General features: G+C 37.5%; 1 protein-coding gene across 4 annotated transcripts in view; it reads left to right on the top strand.

The window, feature by feature from the left end:
* OXR1 (oxidation resistance 1) overlaps positions 1–18211 on the top strand; it is a 259710-nt gene extending 241499 nt beyond the window's left edge. For 3 of the 4 annotated variants that reach the window (XM_050915908.1, XM_050915909.1, XM_050915910.1), the window contains 6 exons: positions 2646–2726; positions 6103–6228; positions 6962–7114; positions 14665–14760; positions 15338–15411; positions 16177–18211. In XM_050915908.1, coding sequence (XP_050771865.1) covers positions 2646–2726; positions 6103–6228; positions 6962–7114; positions 14665–14760; positions 15338–15411; positions 16177–16312 — 666 coding nt within the window. In that variant the 3' untranslated portion in view covers positions 16313–18211. The remainder of the gene's footprint in view (positions 1–2645; positions 2727–6102; positions 6229–6961; positions 7115–14664; positions 14761–15337; positions 15412–16176) is intronic. The other variant, XM_050915911.1, reaches the window with a different exon arrangement.
* The last annotated feature ends 7622 nt before the right edge of the window (positions 18212–25833 follow it).

The raw sequence follows: 25833 nt of genomic DNA, 5'->3' as shown, positions 1-25833 counted from the left end.
AATGCATGTGTCTTTCACGAATGAAAGGCCTTGCTTTGCAGGTATTTCTAATACTGTGTGAAAAACTAATTAAGTTCTGTGTTTCAGAATGAAAGTTCAAAGCAGAATGAGTTAGAAAGTAGCTCCTGGAATGATCAGAACAGACAGCTGATGTATGGGTGGGAGGGGAAGGGAAGAAAATCACTAGTTTATTTATCTTGGTGAATATAGAATAGAGGATTAATATGACTACAAGGAAGGAAAATTGAAGAAGTCTTGATGGAAGAAGAAACAGCATAAGCAGACCGTGAATTAAACCAGGTTATGAAACAGAATAAACTTCTAACTAATGATACTACTAACATTTCAAAACAGCCCTCTCAAGCCTTGCAGGGACAAAACGCTAGCTGTTTTCAAGATACGTCTCGATCAGTTCCTGAATGAAGTTGTACAAGGTTGTTACCAGTAAGCGTAGACATACATGACTTCATGATTACGTGAGCTACAGAATCCTGAAGTACATAATCTTGTCCGCTGCAAAGCAAAAATAAAGCATGTTGACCTAAACAGTAAGCATCTTATAGAACATCAGGTACAGTAGCTGAACTGTTGAGGTATCTTAATGTACTCATTTAAAGCCTAGTTCAGTGACAAGTGGATAACCTTGAGACAGTTTGTCTTGTGGTTTGCTCACAGAATTTAGTATGGACTGTATGCTTAAAATAAGCACTGGGTTTGAGAGGGTGGATTCCTGCCCCTTAATTTTCCTGTTGATAGTTTGACATTCTATGACATGCTATTTATGATGTTTGTCATTGCATACCAATGGTCTGCCACTATGCAGGCTTTTGTTCACAAAACAAATGTAAAGATTTAATGTGATGATGTGCAACAGGTTCAGGATGTCAAGGAGCTATTACTGTGTACATACTTGGATAAGTATTCATGTTTCTCTCAGGTAAGAAGTTTATCAAAATACCTTGTGCACACTGTTCTGAGGATGCAAGCACCCCCATGGCATATGAAAAGGTGTATCAGATCTTGATCACTGAGCAAAAGTGTTGATAAGCAGTTCCCAGGTGCAGGATGGTGATAGAGTATGCACTTGACAGGTCGAAGGCAAGATGGCATCGCCTATAAAATTGTCTACATTCCAGTATGTGAAACAGCAACTATGTAATGGTGTCGGGGATGATGAGGGTTTTGTTTTTTTTTTTTTTGCAAGAATCTCCTTAAGTAACCACACATTTATGGTCCATTGTAAGTTAACTACTACCTCTCGTGATAGGGGCTGAGCTTAAAGAAGCAACAAGGCTAAAGGGTCCTCACATTATTGCTTTTCAGGATTACATTCATAAGGTGCTGGTGTGAACAATGTAATTTGCAATGAACTGTCATAGCAAATAAAAGGATAAAACTACACTATCACTTACAAGCTTGAGTGGAATACTGTTAAAGCTTTGCATATAGCTACTTGACTCTGAGAATGCACAAACCAATACAACTTACAACAATTTTCTTGATATTTTTTAAGAGAACAGTAGAAAATGGTGGAAACAAATTGAGTACTAGTAATTACTGATTATTCAGTAATAAAACTGGATGTCACAAGTGTTCCTTTTTCCTTGCCTTGCAGTTGCATGGGGTAGAGTGAACCATCGCTGCTCAAGAGCCAGTCATGCATGACTGTGGGCTCTGTACTCAGGACAGTGGCGAGTATCTGGCCAAACTCCTTGTAGTAGGGGCAGGTAGATGGGGAGCTGCTGGACTTGTGGTTATCTTCCTTTGAACTGTGGTAGGCTCTAGAAGTTTTTAATACACTCTTACTACATGGGACATCCATTTAATCTCTCCACCAGCTGTTTTAAGATGCTTTCATACAAATGATGATTTTGAGTTGTTCTCAAAATCACATTATTTGCTGTAGTTACATCAAAATGACTGTTGTAGTCCTTTGGCCAGCTTGTTGCACCAGAGCAGCATGTTCTAGAGCTTTCTGACTAAAGGCTTTCTGGCTGTACACCTCCTGCCAAAGTGGAGGTGCCATTTAGAGTGAATGTGTTGACAGATGAGCAGCTCCTGAAGCTTTAGAGCTGAATAGAAAGTCCAGGATAAAGATATTGTGAGGTGGTATTGGGGAGTTATTAAACTTTATCCTGCTGCATTGTCTTTAACTGTATTTTTGCTGCCAGATAGAAGGGTCAGAACCTACTGAGAAGCCTGAGGTTTGCTTCTAGTCTTTATCCAGGAAAGCAAACCAGGTTCACAGGATTCATTAATCTGGGTGTAAAGAGTGTTTGAGAGGACTTTGGGCTGAAGAGTTTGGGTTAAGGCATGCAACTCAGATTGACTTCTAATTTAGCATCCTGGTACTGGTAACTTTATGCACTCCTATATCAGTTCTATATTCATTGTAGAGCAGTGAGATATATCTGACTGCTAGTGCCATTAGTGTTTGATTTGTAACTTTGCTGTGTCTACTCATACGTCTAAAATCACCTACATGCGCATTGTCCTTGCAGAAACAAACATCTTTTAGCACTTCCTGTTTGTTTGTTACCATTGCACGTTTTACCTTCATTACTCTCCTCCACTTTTTTCTTTCTTACCTTTTTACTTTTCTTCAACTGTCAGTGGAATTATTGTCTTCCTGTCTCCATATTTAGGTAGTGTCAGTGGCTGAGTATCACCGCAGGATCGATGCTCTAAATAGCGAAGAACTGCGCACACTCTGCAGACGTCTCCAGGTGCCCTCTTCAGTAGTTTAAACCCCATCTCCAGATACTAAACCACCTTTCTTTGTAGTGTCTTTGACCAGGGCAAGTCCCACACTCAGTGGGTTTGTCTTGTCTACAGCACTACAAGGATCCAGCAGAAAATTCCTTTGTTTTGGATGTATTTAATTGTGCAATGCTATGATGGAATCAGTAATTTATGATGGAATTATTACTTCCAACTTTTTCAAACAGGAATTTTCTGTCAGAATTTGAACATTTGTTCTCGGTGCTGCTTGACTTGGAGTGATGTAACTTCCACTTTAGACTGGTGTGTTGTGTTAGATAGAAGCTTTCCTAAAAAGAATGCAAACCAGGTGAAGAATCCAAAACCTTGTTGTATGGGTGTTTAATTTTATATAGGAATCTTTCATCAAGAATCTCACAGTACTTGGCAAGTATGAAGCTTCACAGCTTCTGTGGAATAGGTAAGTATTTTTCCCATTATGAAAGCAGGTAACTGAGGCAGTTTGACACAGCAAAGGTCATACACATGGAGCCGGTAATGGAACTGTCTGTTCCAAAAACAGTACTTGGAAAACAGTACTTCGGTTTGGATTTTTGAAGGTTTACTGATATAGACTTAAACGGATATTTGCATTCTTTTTAGGTGTTTCTTAGTTCTTTGACAATTATAAAATCGTTAGCTGCTGTGTATATCTTACATAACTTACTGATGGAAAGCATAGCTTAGAACTCCTTAGAAGCACTGAGTATTTTCTTTTCCTGTAGTAATTGGCTGCTGAAACCGTAAAAAGTTTCAGTTCTGTTTTTTTACTTTGATCTTGGCTTTTTTCACCTATTATGTGATTACATATACGAAAACATTTTCTTAGCTCTTTTATTTCTGTTTATTTAATAATCAGTAATTAATTGCTTTAAAGTGTTTCATAAGTGGTACAGTTACATAAATCAATAAAGAGCATGAACCCAAAAGCTGCAGTTCTACTTCTGTGGGAGAAGATTTGCAAAAAAAGAATTTCATTCCTACTTGAGAACAGAACAGTTCTGTTTCTGGCAAGTGGTGGTGGAGAATCCTTGTATTAAGATCCTGGAAGTTCAAGAGCTCTTTCCAAATACCTTTCACCTGGAATGCCCAAACTCAAGGTTTAGGCTGACTTGAAAAATCTGATGTGATGAGTTGGAGCCTGTAAACTGTCTGCTCTGAGGCCATTTAAGTGTTTGTGGTGTAGACTGTGTGACAGTTAATAACCTCAGAAGCCCCTGGAATCTGACTGCAGGTCAGTTTGCTCTGTCAAAGTTTAGCGGGAAATGAATTTGCAAGTTTCAAAACTACACTGCATTCTGTCCAACAGATACCTTTGAACAGACACATGTCTTTGTCCACTTCCACAAAGCAGTGTTCTTCCTAGAAGAAAGTTGCTTTACTGTAATAATAATAATAATTTTAAAAAGGCAAAAAATCCAACCAACAAGCCCCCCCCAGCCCCCCCCCCCCTTCAGATTATTCATGTTTTGCATGGTGCACTTTAATCAGAATCAAAGAATAACAAAGGGAGTAAGCTTTCTGCTGTACACTTGAACAATGCTGGACTTTCATGGAGTTGAAGCAGTAGTATATGATGGATGAAAGGCATTTAAGGTGCGAAAGAGCTGGATTACCAAATAACATGTCTTAGATAGCACTCTATAATGCAGTCTGTAGGTCATCTTTTTGTACGTGAAGCTGCATGGATAAATGGATATACTTCTTTGTTGTGATATGGAAGTTAGTGCATAGTTTACATTGGAAATGCTTGTTACCTTCCATTGAAAAATGGAGGGCTTGAGCTTTTTGCTTGCTTGATACTCACCATCTTTAAGCGCACCTTTTCTTGAGTTAAGAATTAATATTGTAATTAAGTTCTGTATGAATATGTTTTGATACTTAGACTTTATAAGCCTATTTTTAAGTAACAGGAGTTTTTGATAGTAACTCTTTTCATAGTTCTTGAGGGAGAGGAAAGGGATATAATTTTTCAGCTCAGGTGGCTGTATTTGTTTAAATAGTCTTATATGTATTTCAGAGTTTTCTTTGATTTGCCTTTTCTTTTGTTAACTAAGAAAGCTCTCTTAGCAAAAGCTTGGCAAAGCTTATCATGGTGGTATGTGAAATACCATAGTTGTGTCCTGTATGTTTAGAGTTTGAGATAGGTGGCAAACACTGGTTATTATTCTGGAGTTGGCAGGTGGTTTTGGCAGGTATTTTCTTGAAATTCTCAGGATTCAGGCTTTAAATAATTTGGATAGTCTGACTTTCAGTGAAACTTGGTTCAGGTTGATAAGTTATTCAGATGCACTCATTCTTGTTAAGATTTTTTTTCTTTAGCAAATCCCTCAACATTTTAATAACTCTTGCTGCAGTGGCTTAAGTTACTAACTTGCTTCACTTTGTCGTACTCCTGTGTCAGATTTCACTATCCCCACAGCAAGTTTTAACTATCCCTGTAGCAAGATTTATAGAAGGAAACCTGTTTGGGTCTCAGCTAGTCTAGTTCTCAACATGTGACACTTTAGTTTGAAAGTGCCCATGAACGTGGACTCGGGTAAGAAGCTGTCATGAACTATGATATCTGATGAGGAGTTTTGTGGCATTCTGCTGCCTCCACTAAATGGTGATCTGCAACAACTTAATAGGGTAGATGTATGTGGCAGTTATTTTAAACTACTACAGGATCTTCGTGCATAGTGCGTCTTTGCCAGACCCCAAAGCTCACTACGTAGCATTAAGTATTACTGTTGCTTTCCCCTCCCCACCCTCTCAATTCCTTCTTTGATTCCTATAAGTACTCCAGCAGATCAGCTTATGGAGCAGCAATATTCCTAGGGCTCCATTCAGATGCTTTACTCAAAATACTTGACAGCAGTCTTTCCACATGTCTACTGCATATCTGAAAACTTTCACAAGTACTCTAAGAGCGTATTGATTCAGAAACTACTGAGAAATGTCCATGTTGAAGTTTCAGTTCCTCTTCTGTCTGGGTTTTTTAATTACATTTAATGTAAATGCTATGTTAGTATTAAAATGCACTGTGTAAGCTGACCTCTGAAAACCATTGAAATCCTTCAGCTGTGTATGAGGACTCTTTTGTTTGTTTGTTTTTTTAGCATAAAACCGTAGCTTTCTTCTGAGTAGGTGTCTGTGTAATTTATTGTTAGTATATAGTTGAGTACTGGCTTGCTATTGGAAGCAGTGGAAATCTTGGTCAGATCAAATCTAATGGATTTCTTAACTTTTGAAGGAGTTGCGTAACTGTAAATCAGTAACTGCATGATTTTAAACCTGTGAAGTTTATCTTTCCTGCTAATAGAATTGCAAATACTTATTTTCTTGTTGTTCTTTTTGTAGATAAGAACAAGAGAAGATATCAATTCAAAACAGGCAACAAATATTAAAACAGACCTGGAGCCTGAAGCATTCCGGCCAAATCTTAGTGATCCCAGTGAATTACTACAGCCAGAACAAATTGAAAAGGTATTAACTTATATATGTCACTTCTTGGTACTGTACAGTAATGTATCACAAATGCTATGACCATAGCGTAAAACACACCAATAGGAAGACCTTGTATAATACTAAATGCATAAGCAGAACATAATTCATAGATAAAATTTTGCTTTTTTTTCTTATAACTTTCAATACACAGTGACACCACTAGTCTGTGTCTTTGTCCTTATTTCGTTCTTCCTTGAAAACAGCTTGGCTTTTATTACAGTTGTTGCTGCCCAGTCCAAAGTCACCTCATTAAATGTGTTTATTGAAGGTTTGGATCAAGGCTGATTGCCTTCAAAGGCACAGGAACAGGAGAGCAAGCATCCTTTGCCCTTCAGCTTGTTACCTGTTGACTTGAGTGATCTAGTTCCCCAGTACTGAGACATAGTATTGTTATGCAAGAATAACTATGTGGTTTTACTGTCTTTAAACCTTTCAGAGACCTTACCAAACACATGTTCTTCAGTTGGTAAATCATTCTTCTCCTGCAAGTCACTGGTAGAGCTAGGAAAAGAAACGTACTTGAGAGACCAGGAATAGAAAATACACATGTGAGACTTTAGGGTTGGTCTGAAGTTTTAAACTAGCTTTTAAGGCCACTTGTAGTAGTTCAGAACAACTTAATCAGCTTTCATTTGTATGTAATATATATTCTTAAAAATAGTAAAAAAAAAAAAGGTATTTAATAAGAGGGTGGTTGTTATCTTGTTAACAGCTCACAAAGTCTCTTCCACCACGGACCATTGGATATCCATGGACTCTTGTCTACAGTACTGCAAAGCATGGCATGAGCTTGAAGACTTTGTATCGATCTATGCTGGGATTAGACACACCTGTGCTGTTGGTTATCAAGGACAGTGATGGACAGGTAGGAAGATGTTTGCATGGAGGTAGGGGACCCATTAAGAAAAATGTTTGAGGAGTATAAAGGAATAGCTGACACTTCAGTCCATCATGGGAAGTAAAATTGTGTGTATCAAGCTGGTTTTCCCCTTGGTAGTTATGTAGAGGCTTTTAAAAACATATTTTGCTGTCAAGCAATCCTCTGACATACTACATTTCTGGAAAATACTTTAATGATACAAGTTCACTGTCACAATGCATGAATCTCATAATACCCAATTACTGAATTTACTTTTAATGTTTTTTTAAATGCACTTAAAGCATGAGAAATATAGTCTCTAAAACTTTCTGATTCTGGAAGATGTTATTGAGTTGGAATGTCATTGCCAGCTGCGGCCAGTGCTTCTTGGTACATTCTGTGGCTGCAGCCAACATCTCTCTCCTGCTCAAGGGCTGCAGGATCTTTGCTGCATAATGAATTTTTGTTCTTGAGTCTCTCTAGAGAGACTTGTGCTTTATTCTCCTTTGACTGCAGTATGAATTCCAGAAAGTGGATCACATCTCACCATTTGAATAGCAAACATCCTCTCTTGAGTAGTCTAATAACAGGTGAACGCTACAGGCAGCATGAGACTTTGATTCTTTCTTTCTGAAACTTCTGTGCTCTCTTGTGGAAGCAAGTTATTGCTGTCATGAAGAATTGACAGGACCACTGCAAAATCTGTAGCATTCACTTCACTTATGTGTCCCACTTTGGTAACCACTGTTTTTATTTTCAGGAAGCATGGGCTCATATCACCTCATATCATTCGGGGGGTCTGAAAACAATAAATGAAGCATATGTTTTCTAATTAAAGTCACAACTTGTTTTTTCCTTCCGTCTCCTGCCTCAGGGATCCCTTAAAAAGAAAAATCCCTTCTAAATCTCTGCTAGTAGAGCGTTCTTTCCCAGAAGTTCTTTAAAAGGGAACTTTTCTTTATTTACTTTTTAATCTTGAAGATCAAAACTATTCAATAGACTTGAGATGTCTCAACAGACCCATCAGCCTCTTCAAATGTACTTTGGTAACTTCCTTTTTCTGATTCTCTTACTAGCTTCTCAAGATTAATTTGTAAGATATCTACTTCCTAGTACCTGATTATCTGGCCCAGAAAGAAAATGTCCCTTTTCTGATAGGGCTGTCTTGCCACCAGCATGTAGCATTGTTCTGTTGCTGAAAGTATTCAGATGACCTTCCATATATGATTATCTCAACTTACATGTTCAAAAAGTGTTGTGGTTGCCCAACCAAAACAGAGAATTCATAGACATGACATAATTTTTTTTTTGTGAAACAAACAATGACAAATCTCAGCTTACAGGCTGATGCCCAGGAACATATATGAAAGTGTTCGTTGGACTTTTGGGTCAAGCAGCCACTGAACTTATCTTTCACAGTGTACACCAGATCTTACCTAGGTGCCACACAAGAGTGAGTGAAATCCATGTGTATTCAGCAAGCAACATATTCTACAGAAGGAATAAGTTCAGATAAGTTTTACATGCTCAGTCCTTCACCAGTGTTGTGAGTGGTGTTTTCAGTAGTTGTCTCAAGTTATTAATGAGAAGTGTCTTTGCATTTGACAGCAGAAAATTAATTTTACACTATCTTTGCATTCAAAACCTGTGAAAATTCAGTGTAGAGTCTTTCTCCTCTTGATGCAAGGATCTACAATCATGAAAAATAAGACGATGGTAGCCTACTATGCCCTTTGGTAATTAATCAGGGTCATCCATTTTTTAAAGAAGCTACTGATTTTGTGGAAGTGGTTAACTTATCTTTAATATCTTGTAACTTCCTGGCAGATAGTCCTATAAAACTGCTTTCCATGACTGAAAAAGAATCTGAGTACTTTCTTATAGGAGAGTGTATCCAGAAATAGTTCACTAGCAATATGCTAAGATAAATGCTATCTATGCCATTCCAGAATGTGTTTTAAGAGAGACCAGGTGTTTTCATATTTTATGCTCCAAGATCACTGCCTATTTTCTAAGCTATATAGTTCAGAGAAGATTCCCAATGAGATTCAGCCTTTTTGAAGAATGACAGAATTATGACCAGATAGTTTTTTGCCATTTGCTGAGCATACCTCCTTGGTCCTTTTTGGCATTCCTTGTTCTGCCCACTTTGTAGCCTCTATGTTTATGAAAGATACTGATTTTGTCTTATCCTTGGTTGAGGTACTTTTCCTTCAAACTAGAATTATTTTATTTCCTTGGCTATTTCCTCTGAGACCCTGTTCTTTGTTGTCTGTGTTTATGAAGACAGACTTTATCTGATGTTGACGATAAGTTGAGTAAGGAGCAAGTGTACCTTGTAACTTTTCATAATATGGTTTGTTAAAGGCTGCTAAGCCTCACCCTATTTTTTTCCCAAAATCCTCTCCAATCTTGGTTTCTTTTTAAAATAATTAGCAATTTTACTTAAAGGGCTGTAAAAAAAAAAAAAAAAAACAAAACAGCCAAAACACTCAGCTTTCACAAACTAAAGCTTCATTTGTGTAAAAACTGAACATTGTCTAGTTGAAAGTTGGAATCTGAAGTCACCTAAATTGCCTGCTGTAGTCAGTTCTAGAAGATCTTCTAATAAAGGTGCCCAAGAAATCTATAGATATCTACATTACAGTTGTTATCGACTGTCTGTCTATCTACTGCTATGTGCTTCATTAGTGAAGACACCAAGCTCTGGTGTCTACTGACAGCCATTTAAAAAGAAATTAACACCTAATTCCTGAACATGAGTCACTAAACAAGTGGTGGTCTAGAAGTGGAATTAATGCAGTGAACCACCCCAAGAACTGTCTAGTTGTATAATAAGCCATTCTTCAGATTGTGTTATATACACTGCAAAGTGTGAGACATGGAGCCTAGAACTTGGGAATTTTAGGTACCCACCCTGACAACTAGCCACAACAATCTGATCTATTGCAGAAATCCTATAGACATCAGTTCTCCAAAAGACTAAAATAACTGTTGGGAAGCAAATTGCTCTTTTGCTGTAAAGCCTGATTCTTTTAATGTTGCTTATAGCAACAACATGATCTTTCAAGACCCAGCTTTGTTGATGGAAGCATATAGAACATGTACATAGAGAGATTGTGGAATCCTGATTCCTGGAGGTACTCAAAGCTTAACTGGACAACACTGAGTCAACCCAATATAGCTTCAGAATTAGTCCTCCTTTGAGCAGGGAACTGTATGAGACCATCTAAAGTTCTTTATAACCTAAGTTATTCTGTAATTAGAAATAAAATACTCCTGTATCTGTATATGAAGCAAGCTTCAAAGTCTCTTAAGTAAAGCATGTAAGGTTTTCCATACCTGACACGTTAGGATGTACTAGCTTTGCGTTTTACTGTTATACAAATAACAGCTCTGAGATGATCTGAGACAAATACTGAAATAAGTGTTGTATGAAAAGTTCATACCTGTGTAGAGGCTGAACTGAGATAGTTTAGGATTGGCACAACTCTGTATGTTAACAGAAGGCTAATTCCTCTCAAGGAATGTCAATTGTTAATGAAATCTTATATTTACTTCATTTTTTTACTTACTAGATGTAATATCAGCCTTGAGGGTATTGATCTGAATTAAGACGTCTTAGCTACCCGAATGTAGCTATCAGAGCTGCTCCTCAAAGAATTACTCGAGCCCTTAAAAGAAGTTAGGATCCAGAGACTCAGATAGTTTGAAGATAGTTGGAAGCTACATATAAATTAAGAAATAATTGGAAGGGTTCAATGGCTTCCCATTGCTATGAAGTTGCTGGAAAATATTCATGTAGTTATTTAAACATGGAATTTTCTTTTTCAGCAGCCCATTTTGTTCTGTTCATGAATCAAGCTTTCTCGATTTGAATTCGATAGGGATTTTTACCCTAAAAGATGCTCTTTTAAGTTTAATTACCTGCGTACAGTAAGCACAGGCGAAGGTCGCAAAATGTTTGACAGAGAAAAGTTAACACCCAGGTTTCTGAAGTCTAGCCTGCTGCCCTAGACACTTGAAATCACAAGAAGGAAAAAATGTCTTGCCTATTCTGCTTTTTAGAGACTATATGTGCAATGGTAACAAAAAAGGAAAAAAAAAAAAAATTGAGTACTGGTTTCTGCAGCACTCCAGCAATAGACAGAATAGACTACAGCAATTATACATTCTTTCTAACTCTTTCATCTTTAACTTTTAACCTTAACAGTTACAGTTAGTGGAACAGGTAGTAAAGATCAGGTAAAAATGAAATACTGTCTTGAAGTTCAAATTCTGTTGTTGCAGAAAATATACATGAAGTCAGGGTTGGAGGTAATTGTTTTTGTGACACTGAAATAACCAAATAAAACCCTAGAAGAATGTTACGTTGCTAAACAACTCGATAGAAATCTGAGGATTAGGGTAATCAAATACCTAGTATCTAAGGCTTTGATATTTGGTCAGTTGTCTTCGAAGGACAGCGAACCAATGATTCTTAAAGTTCTGATGGAAGACCTGATTTTATAATGAATGAAGTCATTAAAAGCCTTTAGCTAAAACTACGTAAAGCATGCATAGAAGAATCCCTCTCCTAGCCTTTACTCATAGAGACTTTTCAGCAATACCCAAAGTACCAGCTTAGAATGATTGACTACTATCAATCTAAAAAGTCATCATCTAGTCTGAATCACTCTGTGAAGTCTTCTCACTTAAAAAGTATTTCAACTGAGCCAAGCCTGTTTTTAGAAAAAGGATTTTAGAATGAGTATTCTTTCTAACAGGCCAGCTATTGCTTCTCTTAATTTAAAACTGAAATCAAACAGCAGTTTTAACTGCCTTGTCTATAATGTAAATTTTGAGCTCCTCACAAATTGTGAGGGAAGAGAACACTCTGCATGTCTTTGTAGCACTAGATTAAATGAATGTGATTATGTTTAAGCTAGCTGATTTTCCACAAATGTCGAATAACAATGTTCAGAACTACTTAATTCCTAATTTCATTTTCCTCTCCCCCCCCCCCCCCCGCATTGTTGTTCTAATAAGCACTTTCTTGCCTATCATGCCAGAATTGAGATGGACTTCTCTGATTTTTTTTTTTTTTTTAAAACTATTGTTGCTGCTGCTTGACTATATGATCATTTAATGTTCTGTGCATGACTTACTGCAAATCCTGTGTTGGATGTTATACTTGGTCAACTCTCACTTGAACTTTCTGACTCATGAGGCCATCTAACTAGTAATGGGCTAAAAAAAGAACAGTATAAAAAGCTGTAGGACTCAACATTGGGGACTCATTTCAAGCCTGTCTTAAAAAAAAAAAACCACACACGGGAAAAAAAAAGAGCAAAACAAAGCCTTCTGGAAAGTAACAGGAAAACAAACATTTGTCTTTAAAGAATTCCTTCATTTTTTGTCTGATTTCCACAGAAAGGAAAACAGAAACGTTAGTTTCTTTCTCTCTTTAATCCTGTTCTTGTCATTTAGACTGTGGGATAACAGAGAAATGTCTTGCCAGCGTTTGATCCTGTATGTTGGATGAAATAAATATCTGTGCAAAAAAAGGTTTGGGCTAATTTTCCTGTGAGCTTGCATTAAAACTTGCACCTCTGTTCATGGAACTTCAAGCTTTTAGACTGCATTTGCTGTTTAACAATGCATCTGAAACTGATGCACGTCTCTGACTGTGATACTTTATTTCATCACCTTGTCAAGTAAGTTTAAAAATGCCTCCAGAGAATCAGATTTTAGAGTATAAATATTGGTCACATGTATGCTCAAAGGTAATTCTCTTCGCTTAAGTAAAGGAACAGGTTTACATATGAGTAAAGTATCTTGTCAGTGTAGTGATACTTTGTTCTTAAAAAATACACAATATAAATAAAGTAATAATAATATAAGGAAGCTTCTGTAGGTGTTATGACTTAAAGGAGGTTCGGTATGTAAGTCCTACCTCTCTTCTCTGTAACAATGGGGTCTCGAGTGACTCTAAAATGTGCAGTACTACCTGCATCAAATTAATTTTGTTTGCTATTGTGCATACTTTTTTCAAAGTTATTAAAAGTTTATTGCAAGAGATTAGTGCTTGAATTCAACAAAAAGATTTCAAAACATCTGCTATTGGCATGATTGATCTCTTAGACTTACGACACAGTCTGATGTGCGTTATCAGGATGTTTGAAGAAAATTATCCCTGATATTCTTTAGAAGACTAGCAATTTTTTTTCTCATAACCAGTCAGTGGAAGATTGTGTATTGAGGGCAGGAGAGTGTTTTGTTTCACAATGAGCACATTTTTTCTTTACATGATTCTTTCAGTCTTGCTATCTTCTGTTTCAATTGGAAGTTTCTGAACAAGAAATTTTCTGGACCATATAAAATTCCTGAGAAATAAGGAATTTTTTAACAGTGGTTGTTCTGAACTGGTAACTCAAAATTGAGCTGGGGCAGTCTTTATTAGATGCTTGATAGCTGTATATAATCCTTGAGTTCCTGATCTGAAGTTCATGCTCACCTAGTTTTGTGTTTGTTAACAGCTACTATAGAGCTCAACATGGAAAGGAATGCTTGGAAAACCTACTATGGCCAAGGAGTTTCTTAGGATGGGCAGAAGAAAATAGTTTCTACTTACATCCTGAACATACTCCAAGTCAGGACACTAGCTTTAATGTCTTGCTGTCATCAGTCCCGTGCTTCTCAAACTCACTGTTTAATGTGACTAAAACCACAGAAACTTCATTTTGTTTTTCTTTCTCATACAGAAAATCAGAGAGTGCTAGTGGAGTGCTTTGGTACTTGCATCTACTCTGCTCTTGCAGATGTTAAAACCAGCTTCCTACTAGCAACAGAAATACTGATTTTTTTGGGAGGGTTGTACTTCATGGGGTATAGTGGATTTTGCATAATTATGCAGGGTTTTTCTCTAGTTATTCTAGTTCCTGAGAAATCGATACTAGTTTAATCAGATTTAAAAATCCAATAATCAGTCCTTAGACCTTTTTAACTGAGACCCTTTTAACTACTGTTGTAATGTTCCTATTCCTCAATATTATAAATACTTTTACTATCCAGCAAAGGCTTAGTTAAAATCTGTCTCTGTTGTAAGACAGAGTAACCAGTGCTTAGCTGTTGTTTGGATTGGAATGAATAAATTGCGTGAAAAATAACAACTCAGTTACAGCTAGGAGCTTGCTGAAAATAGCCTAGTTGAAGTGGAAGGGGAGCTACATATGAAGGAGCAGAACCTTTTGATCTGAAATTTTAAAAATATGTGCATTGTTTCTGAGAATTTCCTGAGTGTAGTTTTTATCCCTTGCCTTTTTTTACTGAGTTCACTTTTTATTGAGAAAGGGTCCTCTTACCTTTTTTTTTTTTTTTAATTGTACCACAAAGCACCATACCATGTCTCAATCAATGCACTCGGAACCATGATACCATGTAAGGCTTATCCTGTAGTGAATTCCAAATCTGGCAACATTTACAATCCGATTTGCTTATCAGTTACTATCACTAGAGATTCTCAGATGCTGTGTAGTTTTTCTTAAGTATTTTCTCTTGTGTATTTTTGCTTACAGGTTTTTGGTGCACTAGCATCTGAACCATTTAAAGTGAGTGATGGCTTTTATGGCACTGGGGAGACTTTTATGTTCACTTTTTCTCCGGATTTTGAGGTAAGTAGTAATAACTTTGCTTTTGCTTTTTTACCCCATATGCATTATCTTAAAATACTTACTGAATAAATCTAACAGTAAATAATCTGAAAAATTCTAGGAGTTGGCCCAAAAAATGTTGTCATACTAGTTTTTCCACAGAATCTTTAAGTGCACAGTAAATCCGTAGTGTTTGCATAGTGAAAAACGTATTCAACCTGACTCTTTCATTGTACTGAAGATTTTTTCTACTGTTCTAAATTCTGCCAGGTGTCTGTCTGAAAATTCACAAACTACATCCTTTTGAAGGGCATATCATCTAACCTAAGCATATTTTCTTGGTATTTTTCATTGTGTAGAAGTTCAGTGCTCAAAGACCTATTTTGGAATGGTCTTATTTTAAATAGTATGAAACGTAAGAGAATTTTTGTCTGCATATATCTGTTCCCTGAATTTTCTGTGTAGACTTGGTAACTTCATTAAATTGGCCTCTAGCCACCCATAGTCTTGTCTTTATTGATGTTTGGTTTCCCTTCCGCCCAAACGAAAAGTTCAGATATTTTAACTTGCTGGTCTGTTTTGGTGGGTTTTCTATTAGGTTTTCAAATGGACAGGAGACAACATGTTCTTCATTAAAGGAGATATGGACTCCCTTGCTTTTGGTGGAGGAGGGTAAGTTTTCTTTTTTGTCATTAGTCTGTTAAAAGTGTGTATGTCTGCACGCCTTTGAAAAGAAAATTTGGAATTGATTTCAGTTTGATAGCTCAGGACTCAACGGTTACCAGCCAAGAAAGATCTAGTATGTCAGATGTTTAGCTTCCTATGTTGAAGAAACTTAAACAGAAGGTTTGTCTTCAGCATAGTGTGGCATCAAGTTTTAGCCCTGCAAGGCTATGATGCCCTGCATGCTCTACTTGCATGTGTGTCTTGGCATATTCAGAATGGACACAAGATATTATGATTCTGAAGATATGTAAATGTGAAAATTATGTGTAACTAGAAGAGGCTTGAATTGAAACTGTACCATCCCAAGACATGCCAGTGTCTTTAGAAATTATACATGTCTTGCCCCCTTTTTCCCCCCATGCAAGTGCATGAGCTTCTGGGATGTTTCCCTTATTTGTTATCAGCATTCTCCTCACATAAAGAGTACTGTTTTGCCTTTTTTTTAATACAAATGGAAGGGGCTGAAAAGTGAGGAATTCTGGTTAGCTTTTTATTTCAGAATATCCGAAAGAGGGATATTCACAAATTAATAATGAACAGTAAAAAAACCCAAACCTTTGCAGCTTCAAATTTATCAACAACTATGAGGTACTTGTGTTAAAAAAGAATTCTATAATTCCTCCTCGTTCCTGAATTCTGAATGAAAAATGCATTCCTAAGTTAATGCTTACTCCCTCAGTCTTTTGCTTTAATACATTGTCTGTCTTGCAGAGGGGAGTTTGCTCTTTGGCTCGATGGTGATCTCTACCATGGAAGAAGTCATTCATGTAAAACATTTGGGAATCATACACTTTCTAAGCGAGAAGACTTCATTATTCAAGACATAGAAATATGGGCTTTTGAATGAGTATTTAACTATTTCTACAGGGTATTGTCCCAAACCTGACATGAATCAGTGCAGCTCAAAAATCCCTAGGAGCAATATAATGCACCGTTTCACCTTTCTGATTTTTTTGTAAGTTTTCAGCGTGGCCATCCAGTTGTTATTTTTAAATACCAGACTTTTTTCATGCTCTCACATCTGTAATATACTGTCCTACTTTTTCTAAGCTTTAGACACTTTTACAAAATATAGACTATGTGGACTAAAAATTAACATTAGCTACTTTGAGCCTTGCAGCCTACAAAATTTTCTTATCCTTATTACAGTTGCCTCCCAGGTTTCCCACACACACCTTTCTGCAATCCTGCTAGGGGGCTGCTTCATTGAATATAGGTTATTATTTTTGTATTCAAATTATGTCTATGAATGAAGTTGCCCTCTGTGAACCTATATAAGAAGAAAGCTGCGTGTGGGTATTTGGCAGCAGTACTACAGAGATTGTTCCGGACCAATGATGGGTTAATTCATATAGTGCCACAAAGTGATGAGAAGCCTAGCATTCCTTCTTAACACATACCAGTACACATATGGTGAAGTTAGAAGATATCCAAAGTCAACAGTGCCACTTGTCTTGTTTATTGTTCATGTTTAGAAAAAAGTCAGTTCATACGTGTTCTAGCTGCATGCTGATTGTATTAAAGAGTGTTTTGCACATGCTGTTAATGATCTGCAGGTTTGGGACAAACACTGACAATATTGAGCTACGTGGCAAGGACTTATATAATAGCAAGGGAATGTAAGAGCATGATAGTTCCACAAATTAAAAGGCTAAAGCAAGCAAAACTCGGTGAACAATTTGTAGCTATAGTAGGGCATTAAAAGTACAGAAACAAATGCATCTATCTTCAACGTAAAGTATCAGATATATACTGTTATACTGTTGTAGCCGTGTAGCACATCAACTCCAAGAATATAGCTTATTCCTGTCCAAAGAAAAAAATACTTGTGATGTTTTTGAGTGGGTCTATGTTGTAAACTTACAGTTAGCACCAGCTCTGGTTAAAATGAGATAATGTACTATAGGTAGACAATATTGTAATTCAGTAGACTCGTGGAATATGCAAACTTACTGTCATGTGACCTCAAAAAAAAATGACAGGCTAGAATACAGTTCCAGTAGCTCTTGTCCACTTTTGTAGGAAAATTGATAAGCCATTGTGGCAATAACAGCTCAACAAAACTGTTTGTTTCAAAGCTTTTATTCTATGTTCTGCAAAAACAAAACAAAAAACCAACAAAAAAATTGCTGTTAAGTGTGACAGTGACTGACTTTGTGCTGAAATTTCAGCTATTTCAGATGAACATTGTATATTATCTTGTAAATTAATGTTTAAAGTAGTTTTGTTATTATAGAAAAGTGTTGATTGACGGGTTGCTTATAGCACTTTAAATTATTCTAGAAATGGAATAAAAGCCAAATGGGTTGGCTTAAGTAGATGTAGTTGTATATTATTTCAAAATATTTACATCTCTGGAAAGTTTTAAAAACTTACTTGAAGACAGTTTACTGCTATGGTAATGAGAAAGGGCAGATCTTTCATCTATAATATGCTAATGCTCAATATGAATAGAAATACAGGGCTTTGTTTCCTGTCTCTATGTATAGCTCTTTATCCTTATTAGAACTTAGTACAATGTGTAGACTAAATGTTTACAGAATAAGGAACTGTAAATAAATTGAAATGGCTTTTCTCCCCTTTGGTCTTCCACAGCAGTATTATTGTCTTTGTGGAGTTAAGACTGATTATTACAACAATAAAAAAATCCTGTAATGGATTTTAAGTACTATAAGGTCACAGTGATGTATAGCAAATAAATCTAAATATATGTAAAAATAAACTTGAGTTGGAGTTTATTTAGAAGTTGGGGTTTACTTAGAAGCACAAATGCAGATTATTGCTGTTCATTTAATAACTTTACTGAATATATAAGATGCATTTGCTCATCCTTTTTGGGATTTTTTTTGTTTTTGAAAGCCCAGTGGGAAGCGATGAGAGCGAAATATGCTGTCTTCAGCCGTTTTCAAGAGAAAAAAGAAAAAAAAAAAAAAAAGGCGTCTCAGATTATCCTTGCTGACAAAACCCATTACTTCAAGTGCTTAGTCTCTATCCTAAGCTCATAGTGCAAATAAAGCCTATTGTAGATTTTAAATGCTACTGTGAAGAATTTTATAAAGAATTATACTTTGAAGAATTACATAAAAGCACAGAAAGTATGCAGTAGCTGAATGTCTCTGCGTATTGGACCAGTCTTGGAAAGGCACATGGGGAAAAAAGTGGAAATCAAGAACAGTATAGTAAGCAGTACAGTAGGAATCACACTTGTATAAATACTAAATTAGTTAAGGAACAGAAAAACGTTCAAGTTAAAGTGTAAATGACTGTGGTAACACTTAGTGATGTGACTAGCTGTGTAAAGGATCTAGAGAGTAATGCATGTCTATTAATGAAAGACCATGAATTTTGTTAACCAAAGGTGTGGTTAACTTCTGTATGACACATATAGAAGACTATAGATGAGATCAAAGGCACTTTCTTGATGTACCTCCTGCCTTCAATTCAATATGAATTTTCTGCAGTGTAATTCCTTGCCATCTTTCCTGGCAAGGTTTGCTTCTATGATTGTAAAGAGTTGAGGTGTGACATATGCTGAAGGCTTTGAGCTACGTTTTGAAAGAGTTCAGTGCCAGAAGACTGTCTCAGCATACAGTACTCGAACGTATTCCTTGACTAACTTGATGTTTTGCTCAGATACTTGGGATTCTTACCACATCATCTTTCAGCTCTAAATCCTATCTATGTTAATTACTGCTTTTGTCTGATTTGCAAAAGGACATAATTTCTCACATACGGCTTGTGCTTGCATCCTCCTGCTCACCTATATATACTACATTAGATGTATTTTTTCTGTATGGGAGTTAGCATGTCTGCATAAAATCCAGTCTTTGAAGAGGAGTAAAAACATTTACTACTCAATTTCAAACTAAAAAAACCTAAGTCTTGATTTGGATACTCCCCAGTATTCCTCATTCAGGACTTGAATCTTAAATCTCGCTTTTATGTTCTTCCTTTGTAAATGAACACATCATCACGGTGTTTTACTATTGTCACAGCAATTCGGAGCTCAGTTAAGGGAACAAACCTCTGCTCTTTCTCCCCTTAAGAATACATGCTACTGCAACATGAAATAGAGCTACACTGTGGTACTGGAGCAGAGAGAGAGAGAGAGAGTCCAGCTGAGTGAATGGTGTACACTTAGTGTAGTATGTACAAACCAAAGCTGGCTGTCCCACTGCACTATCACCAGTGTCAGGTCTGTTTAAGCTCTGCTTTCTGCTGTCCTGCATATCTGACAAGCTTTGTAGTCCTTGTTGAGTTTCTGTTGTAATAGTTACACTGCTAGTAGGACACATGCTGTTGAACACTAAACTACTTTTCAGTGTGTGCTGTGGTGGCAGGAGTGACTTTAGTTGAGATGTTGGTGTGGTGCAATGTATACATAGCAGGCTTGCCAGTATTTGTTCTGTGATCCGTGACGATTGAACATCTCGCCACAAATGTTATACTTTCCACTACAGCTGATTTTAATTCAATAGCCTTCCTTTGTTGTAAAAATGATCTGTAATACTGAACCCTGGTTGTACAGAAACATTTTAAAGAAGGAATTACTGCCATCGAGGGAGCCCGTTTCCAGTGGGTGGGATACACATCCAGTGAACCGTCCACTCACTTCAAGCCACTGCAGCAACTGTTGTGAGACTTGAAAAAATACAACGGTGTGAAAGTCAAATTTATTTCTTCTGATACAAATTCCATGCTGTCACTTAAGCATGAAAGCTACATTCAGAATATGGAAAATGTACCTCACAGTTCCAACAGAAGAAGAGACAAGTTTTTCGATACCAAGTGGGGGAACTTTGCTTTCGCAGCAAACTACACAACCCTTGCAAGAGCAACACAAGCCTCAGACAGGAAAATGAGGGAGGTCTGTTACTTATCAGAAGGAAATCTGTTTCAAATAAAATATTTGGGTGGTGAGTACAGTATTTAAGAAAATAACGTGCAACTGTAAGCTACTGTGAGGGTGAATAAGAGTTGCTCACTCTTTATCTCACAGGTTAAGGGTTTTATTTTTGAAGCAAGTCAGAAATAGGAAAGCAGGTCTTAAAATCTATGAAGACTTTTAATCAAGGAGTTTTTGACCTTTATCATCTTACTACTTAAATTCGAAGTAAAATATTTAAATTTGGCAGAGGTCACACTAGTTTCACAGGAATGTAACAGTTACAATATAGTAGGAGAGTTAGACTGGATAATTTATGGAGTATGGTTTTTTAATTAATTCAGATTTATTTTCACCTACTTTGCATGGATAAACTTGTCACACATCTTTATGTAAAAATGTTATAAAACATATAACCTACATGAAACACTTCCATACGTCATAAATTATATCAATATTTAATATTTCTCTTACACAAAAACTGTAAATACTTTTCACAGTTTAGAAGGCTTTGCATGGTACTGCCTAATCAAAGGTAAATGATGGAGGACAGTATGAGACAAATCACTAGTCATATCACATATGTGGTTTTCTTATCCAATTAGAAATAAAATATTTTGAGTGGAAAAATGGAAAAAGTTTTTTTTGTTGCATAAAGTTTTTAACATTGCATTGAGATGACTATGGATGGGAGGCTTAAGAAGTTATCTGCAGTGAGTTATAGATTTATGATGTATAGTAGTGATTATAGTTACACAGCTGATCTAAGGAATTCAAGGCAAGGAGAGATTTGAAGAGGGCTTGTGAGCTTGAAGGCTAGTCTTTTTTTCTCTCAAATGTCAGTTGATCTAATGTTAGCTTTCTCTAAACCTGTAATCTTGGTTTTATCCTATATGGTAAGTATAAATGCACATATCTGGTGTTCCAATATGCAAGAAGACATCATTGTTTCTATAAATACATTAGCAACAAAAGGAGGGCTAAGGAGAATCTCCATCCTTTATTGGATGCGGGGGGAAACATAGTGACAAAGGATGAGGAAAAGGCTGAGGTACTTAATGCCTTCTTTGCCTCAGTCTTTAATAGTAAGACCAGTTGTTCTCTGGGTACCCAGCCCCCTGAGCTGGAAGACAGAGATGGGGAGCAGAATGAAGCCCCCATAATCCAAGGGGAAATGGTTAGCAACCTGCTACACCACTTAGACACACACACAAGTCTATGGGACCGGATGGGATCCACCCAAGGGTACTGAGGGAGCTGGCGGAAGTGCTCACCAAGCCACTTTCAATCATTTATCAGCAGTCCTGGCTAACCGGGGAGGTCCCAGTTGACTGGAGGTTAGCAAATGTGGTGCCCATCTACTAAAAGGGCCAGAAAGAGGATCTGGGGTCAGCCTGACCTTGGTGCTGGGGAAGGTTATGGAGCAGATCATCTTGAGTGCTGTCACGCGGTACATATGGGACAACCAGGTGATCAGGCCCAGTCAGCACGGGTTTATGAAAGGCAGGTCCTGCTTGACTAACCTGATCTCCTTCTATGACAAGATGACCCGCTTAGTGGATGAGGGAAAGGCTGTGGATGTTGTCTACCTAGACTTTAGTAAAGCCTTTGACACCATTTCCCACAGCATTCTCCTGGAGAAAGTGGCTGCTCATGGCTTGGACGGGCGTACTCTTGCTGGGTAGAAAACTGGCTGGATGGCCAAGCCTGAAGAGTGGTGGTGAATGGAGTTAAATCCAGTTGGCGGCCGGTCACAAGTGGTGTTCTCCAGGGCTCAGTATTGGGGCCAGTTCTGTTTGCTATCTTTATCAATGATCTGGACGAGGGGATCAAGTGTACCCTCAGTAAGTTTGCAGGCAACACCGAGTTGGGCGGGAGTGTTGATCTGCTTGAGAGTAGGAAGGCTCTACAGAGGGATCTGGACAGGCTGGATCAATGGGCTGAGGCCAATTGTATGAGGTTCAACAAGGCTAAGTGCCAGCTCCTGCACTTGGGTCACAACAACCCCATGCAACGCTACAGGCTTGGAGAAGAGTGGCTGGAAGGCTGCGGATCAGGGGGTGTTGGTCAACAGCTGGCTGAATATGAGCCAGCAGTGTGCCCAGGTGGCCAAGAAGGCCAATAGCATCCTGGCTTGTATCAGAAATAGTGTGGCCAGCAGGACTAGGGAAGTGGTTGTCCCCCTGTACTCGGCCACACCTCGAATACTGTGTTCAGTTTTGGGCCCCTCACTACAAGAAAGACACTGAGGTGCTGGAGTGCATCCAAAAAATGGCAACGAAGCTGGTGAAGGGTCTAGAGCACAAGTCTTATGAGGAGCGGCTGAGGGAACTGGGGTTGTTCAGCCTGGAGAAAAGGAGGCTGAGGGGAGACCTTATTGCTCTCTATAACTACCTGAAAGGAGGTTGTAGCGAGGTGGGTGTCAGTCTCTTCTCCCAAGTAACAAGCGATAGGACAAGAGGAAATGGCCTCAGGCTGTGCCAGGGGAGGTTTAGATTGGATATTAGGAAAAATTTCTTCACTGAAAGGGTTGTCAAGCGCTGGAACAGGCTGCCTGGGGAAGTGGTTGAGTCACCATCCCTGGAAGAATTTAAAAGATGTGTAGATGTGGTGCTTAGGGACATGGTTTAGTGGTGGACTTGGCAGTGTTAGGTTAACAGTTGGACTAGGATTCCAACCTAAATGGTTCTATTCTATCAGCTAAATGAAATGTTGATATTCAAGAAGTAGAGTGTCACAGGTCTGCTCTGTTGCTGAATGTGTTTGAATAAAAGTTACAGAAGTTAAGTTCTCTCTGCTACATTCCATAAAGGAGAAAACAGGAAGGTTCCCCATCTCTTCTGTCACTGAATTACAGTTCAGCTGAGAAGTTTGCCCTGCAGCTTAGTCTGTCCTTGCCTCTCTTGCCCCTAGTATTAGTATATGCATTATATGAAACTGTTAAAGCGTAGTCTTGTCCACAATGACTTCTGGTGGGCATACAGGAGGCTGCAGAAAAGTCAAATGTCAATAACCTGTTGCTTGTAAATGTTTAAGTGGATGAAACTTTTATGAATCTCAGCATTAATTTATGTGCAGATATGCTTAAATTTCAGATGTTAAGACTGGGTCAGGAGCAATTGTTTCCTCCAAAGTAAATGCTTAACTTGCCCTAATGAACCTGGAGGAACATGATTGCATTTGAGAATGCCAGCAGTTTATTCAGTCCAAGTCAGGTGTCTGCATCGTATGGGGCAAGAGCAGTAAAATGCCAGAGCTAAATCTGCTTGTGATCCAGTCAGCCCAGCCTTTTTTGTCAGTGGGCATGCAGCAAGGCAGAGATGGCTCTCATGTGAATGAAAATTGTTGGCAACAATTGCTGCCTTCCTTTCGTGTAACAATTTCTTCATTAGAAGCAGTGCTTAGCAAGTAGAAGACAGAGTAGAAGAGGCACTCCACACTTCCATGTTCCTATCAAACAGGTAGGAAGAAGTGGAAAAACTTAATTTACTCTGCAGTTTCTACAGGCTACTTTGTTGGCTCAAGACCTAAGCCAGGAAGGTTGTTTTGATTCCTACTTCAGCAGTACATGCGTAGTTGTATTCCAGATGTTTCTGTGAAGGTGAAGTAGTAGATGGCATAGACTTCATATCAAAGCGCAAGCTCTTATTACATGCTGTAAACATGCGTAATTTTGAAACACACCTCTTAGTGGTATACTACGGTTTGAGTGTTTCAGAACAAAAATACACTACTTCTACTATCTCGGGTCAGTGAATGAAAGTAGATGTATATGATTCCTGATACAATGGTGAGGTGCTCTTGGGCTTTAAGTCACACATTAACCTAACGCTGAAAAAACTACCTGTGGTGAACTGTATCTCTGCTGTGTTGTCCTGTGGTAGGATGAGAGTTCTCATGAGCAGCAATACGTAATTCACTTAACACTTATGTGCCTTTAGTGTGTACTCTTTGTACAGGTATTTTGTATAAGAACTGTTTCATTTCCATGTACTCTGAAATCTTGTTCTGGTGCTTTGGACAGAGAAACCTTCGCAGGGAAATACTTTAACTGCCTGTGAAAAGGAGAATGTACTTACATTTTGAAACAACTTATTGATGTTTTACTTCACAGAATATGCACACGTATTTCTTCCTTAGTGTGTGGGAGGAATAACCCAAGAAATAATCAATTAAGGGTTTTATTTATAGTTCATGTATTCCTTTGACAATCAAATTTCCTCAAGACAATTTAGACAGCTGTAATGGTCATTATATAAAGATGTAAAGAATAAGGTAAGAATATGCAGGTAAATATTATGATATGCAAGTATTGCACTTAGAGATCAGTTTTGCAGGTCAGCTTGAGTAGTCTGAGAGACCTCAAGAAAACGTTAAATAAGTTCCACTGAATCCATCTTATAATTAATTTTTCTTCTTCCTTAGATTCACAACATATAACTGTGCCTAAAATATTAATGATTTACACAGACTTACAATAGACATAGTAATCAGTTCTTGTATCACTAACTTATAAAATATTTGATTTATTTGTTCATTGGAGCTTCAAACTGAAGTACCTGTACTCTCATAATAAGATAGCAATACTTGTTTTATCACAGAGACAAGATGTTCATACACCTTTTCTTCTGTAAGAAGATATTTGCTCTTTCAGTTTGAAAGAATCTTCTGGGGAAGAAAAACCACTTCTTTTGCATTATGCAAATTACTTGCCCAGGCATTTTGCTCCAAAACAAATGCTTTTCACATGAAGCACATTTTTACTAGGATAGCTATTTGTACAGTAGTAGTCTAGAGAAACAGTAATCTATATAATCCAGTAAGCATTATAGACCTTACAGAGGTCTCAGATTTGTGCATAATACAAACAATTTTAAGACCCAGAAGTATTAGTTCATTAGCGTTTACTCCTCTTCAGCATCACCTGGACTGAAATATATTATTTCAGTGACATCAGAATGGTTTGAATGGCAAATGCTGTAAAGTTAGGCTAGTGTTTCCGTGTAATGTGAAACACCATTTTCCTTGAAGTTAGTTGTTAGTTATGAACACAGTTTCTGTATCTTTTCTCACAGAGGTACATTTCAATGGAAGATGCTGATTTTAGTCACTTTTTTGCTATATACAACAGTACAAGTACCGACTGGTTTTTATGTGTTACATGTTATTTATAAGAACCCTATTTACATAGATAATCAGATGATACATTGCACAACGTTGCATAGGAGGTATTTTATGTGGCTATCTACTCAAAACTTTTTTGTGCATTATGTTCTATTGGGTGTTTTCTCTCCAACATCTGTTACTCTAAATATAAAAGTATCTAATAAATTAGTTATATAAATACATTAAATATAAAACCTCATTTATAAAAAGAAGGATTTTGTATGTGATATGTAAGAGAAAGCTGTGTCAACAGTTGCCACAAGATAATACTGCAGTAGTACTTGCATATCCTGCTTGTAAAGGAAACAAATGTGGGA

The sequence above is a fragment of the Gymnogyps californianus genome, chromosome 2, assembly GCF_018139145.2.
Source record: "Gymnogyps californianus isolate 813 chromosome 2, ASM1813914v2, whole genome shotgun sequence".
NCBI lineage: Eukaryota > Metazoa > Chordata > Aves > Accipitriformes > Cathartidae > Gymnogyps > Gymnogyps californianus.
Note: the sequence above shows the minus strand (reverse complement) of the source record. Positions and strands in the feature narration are given on the sequence as shown.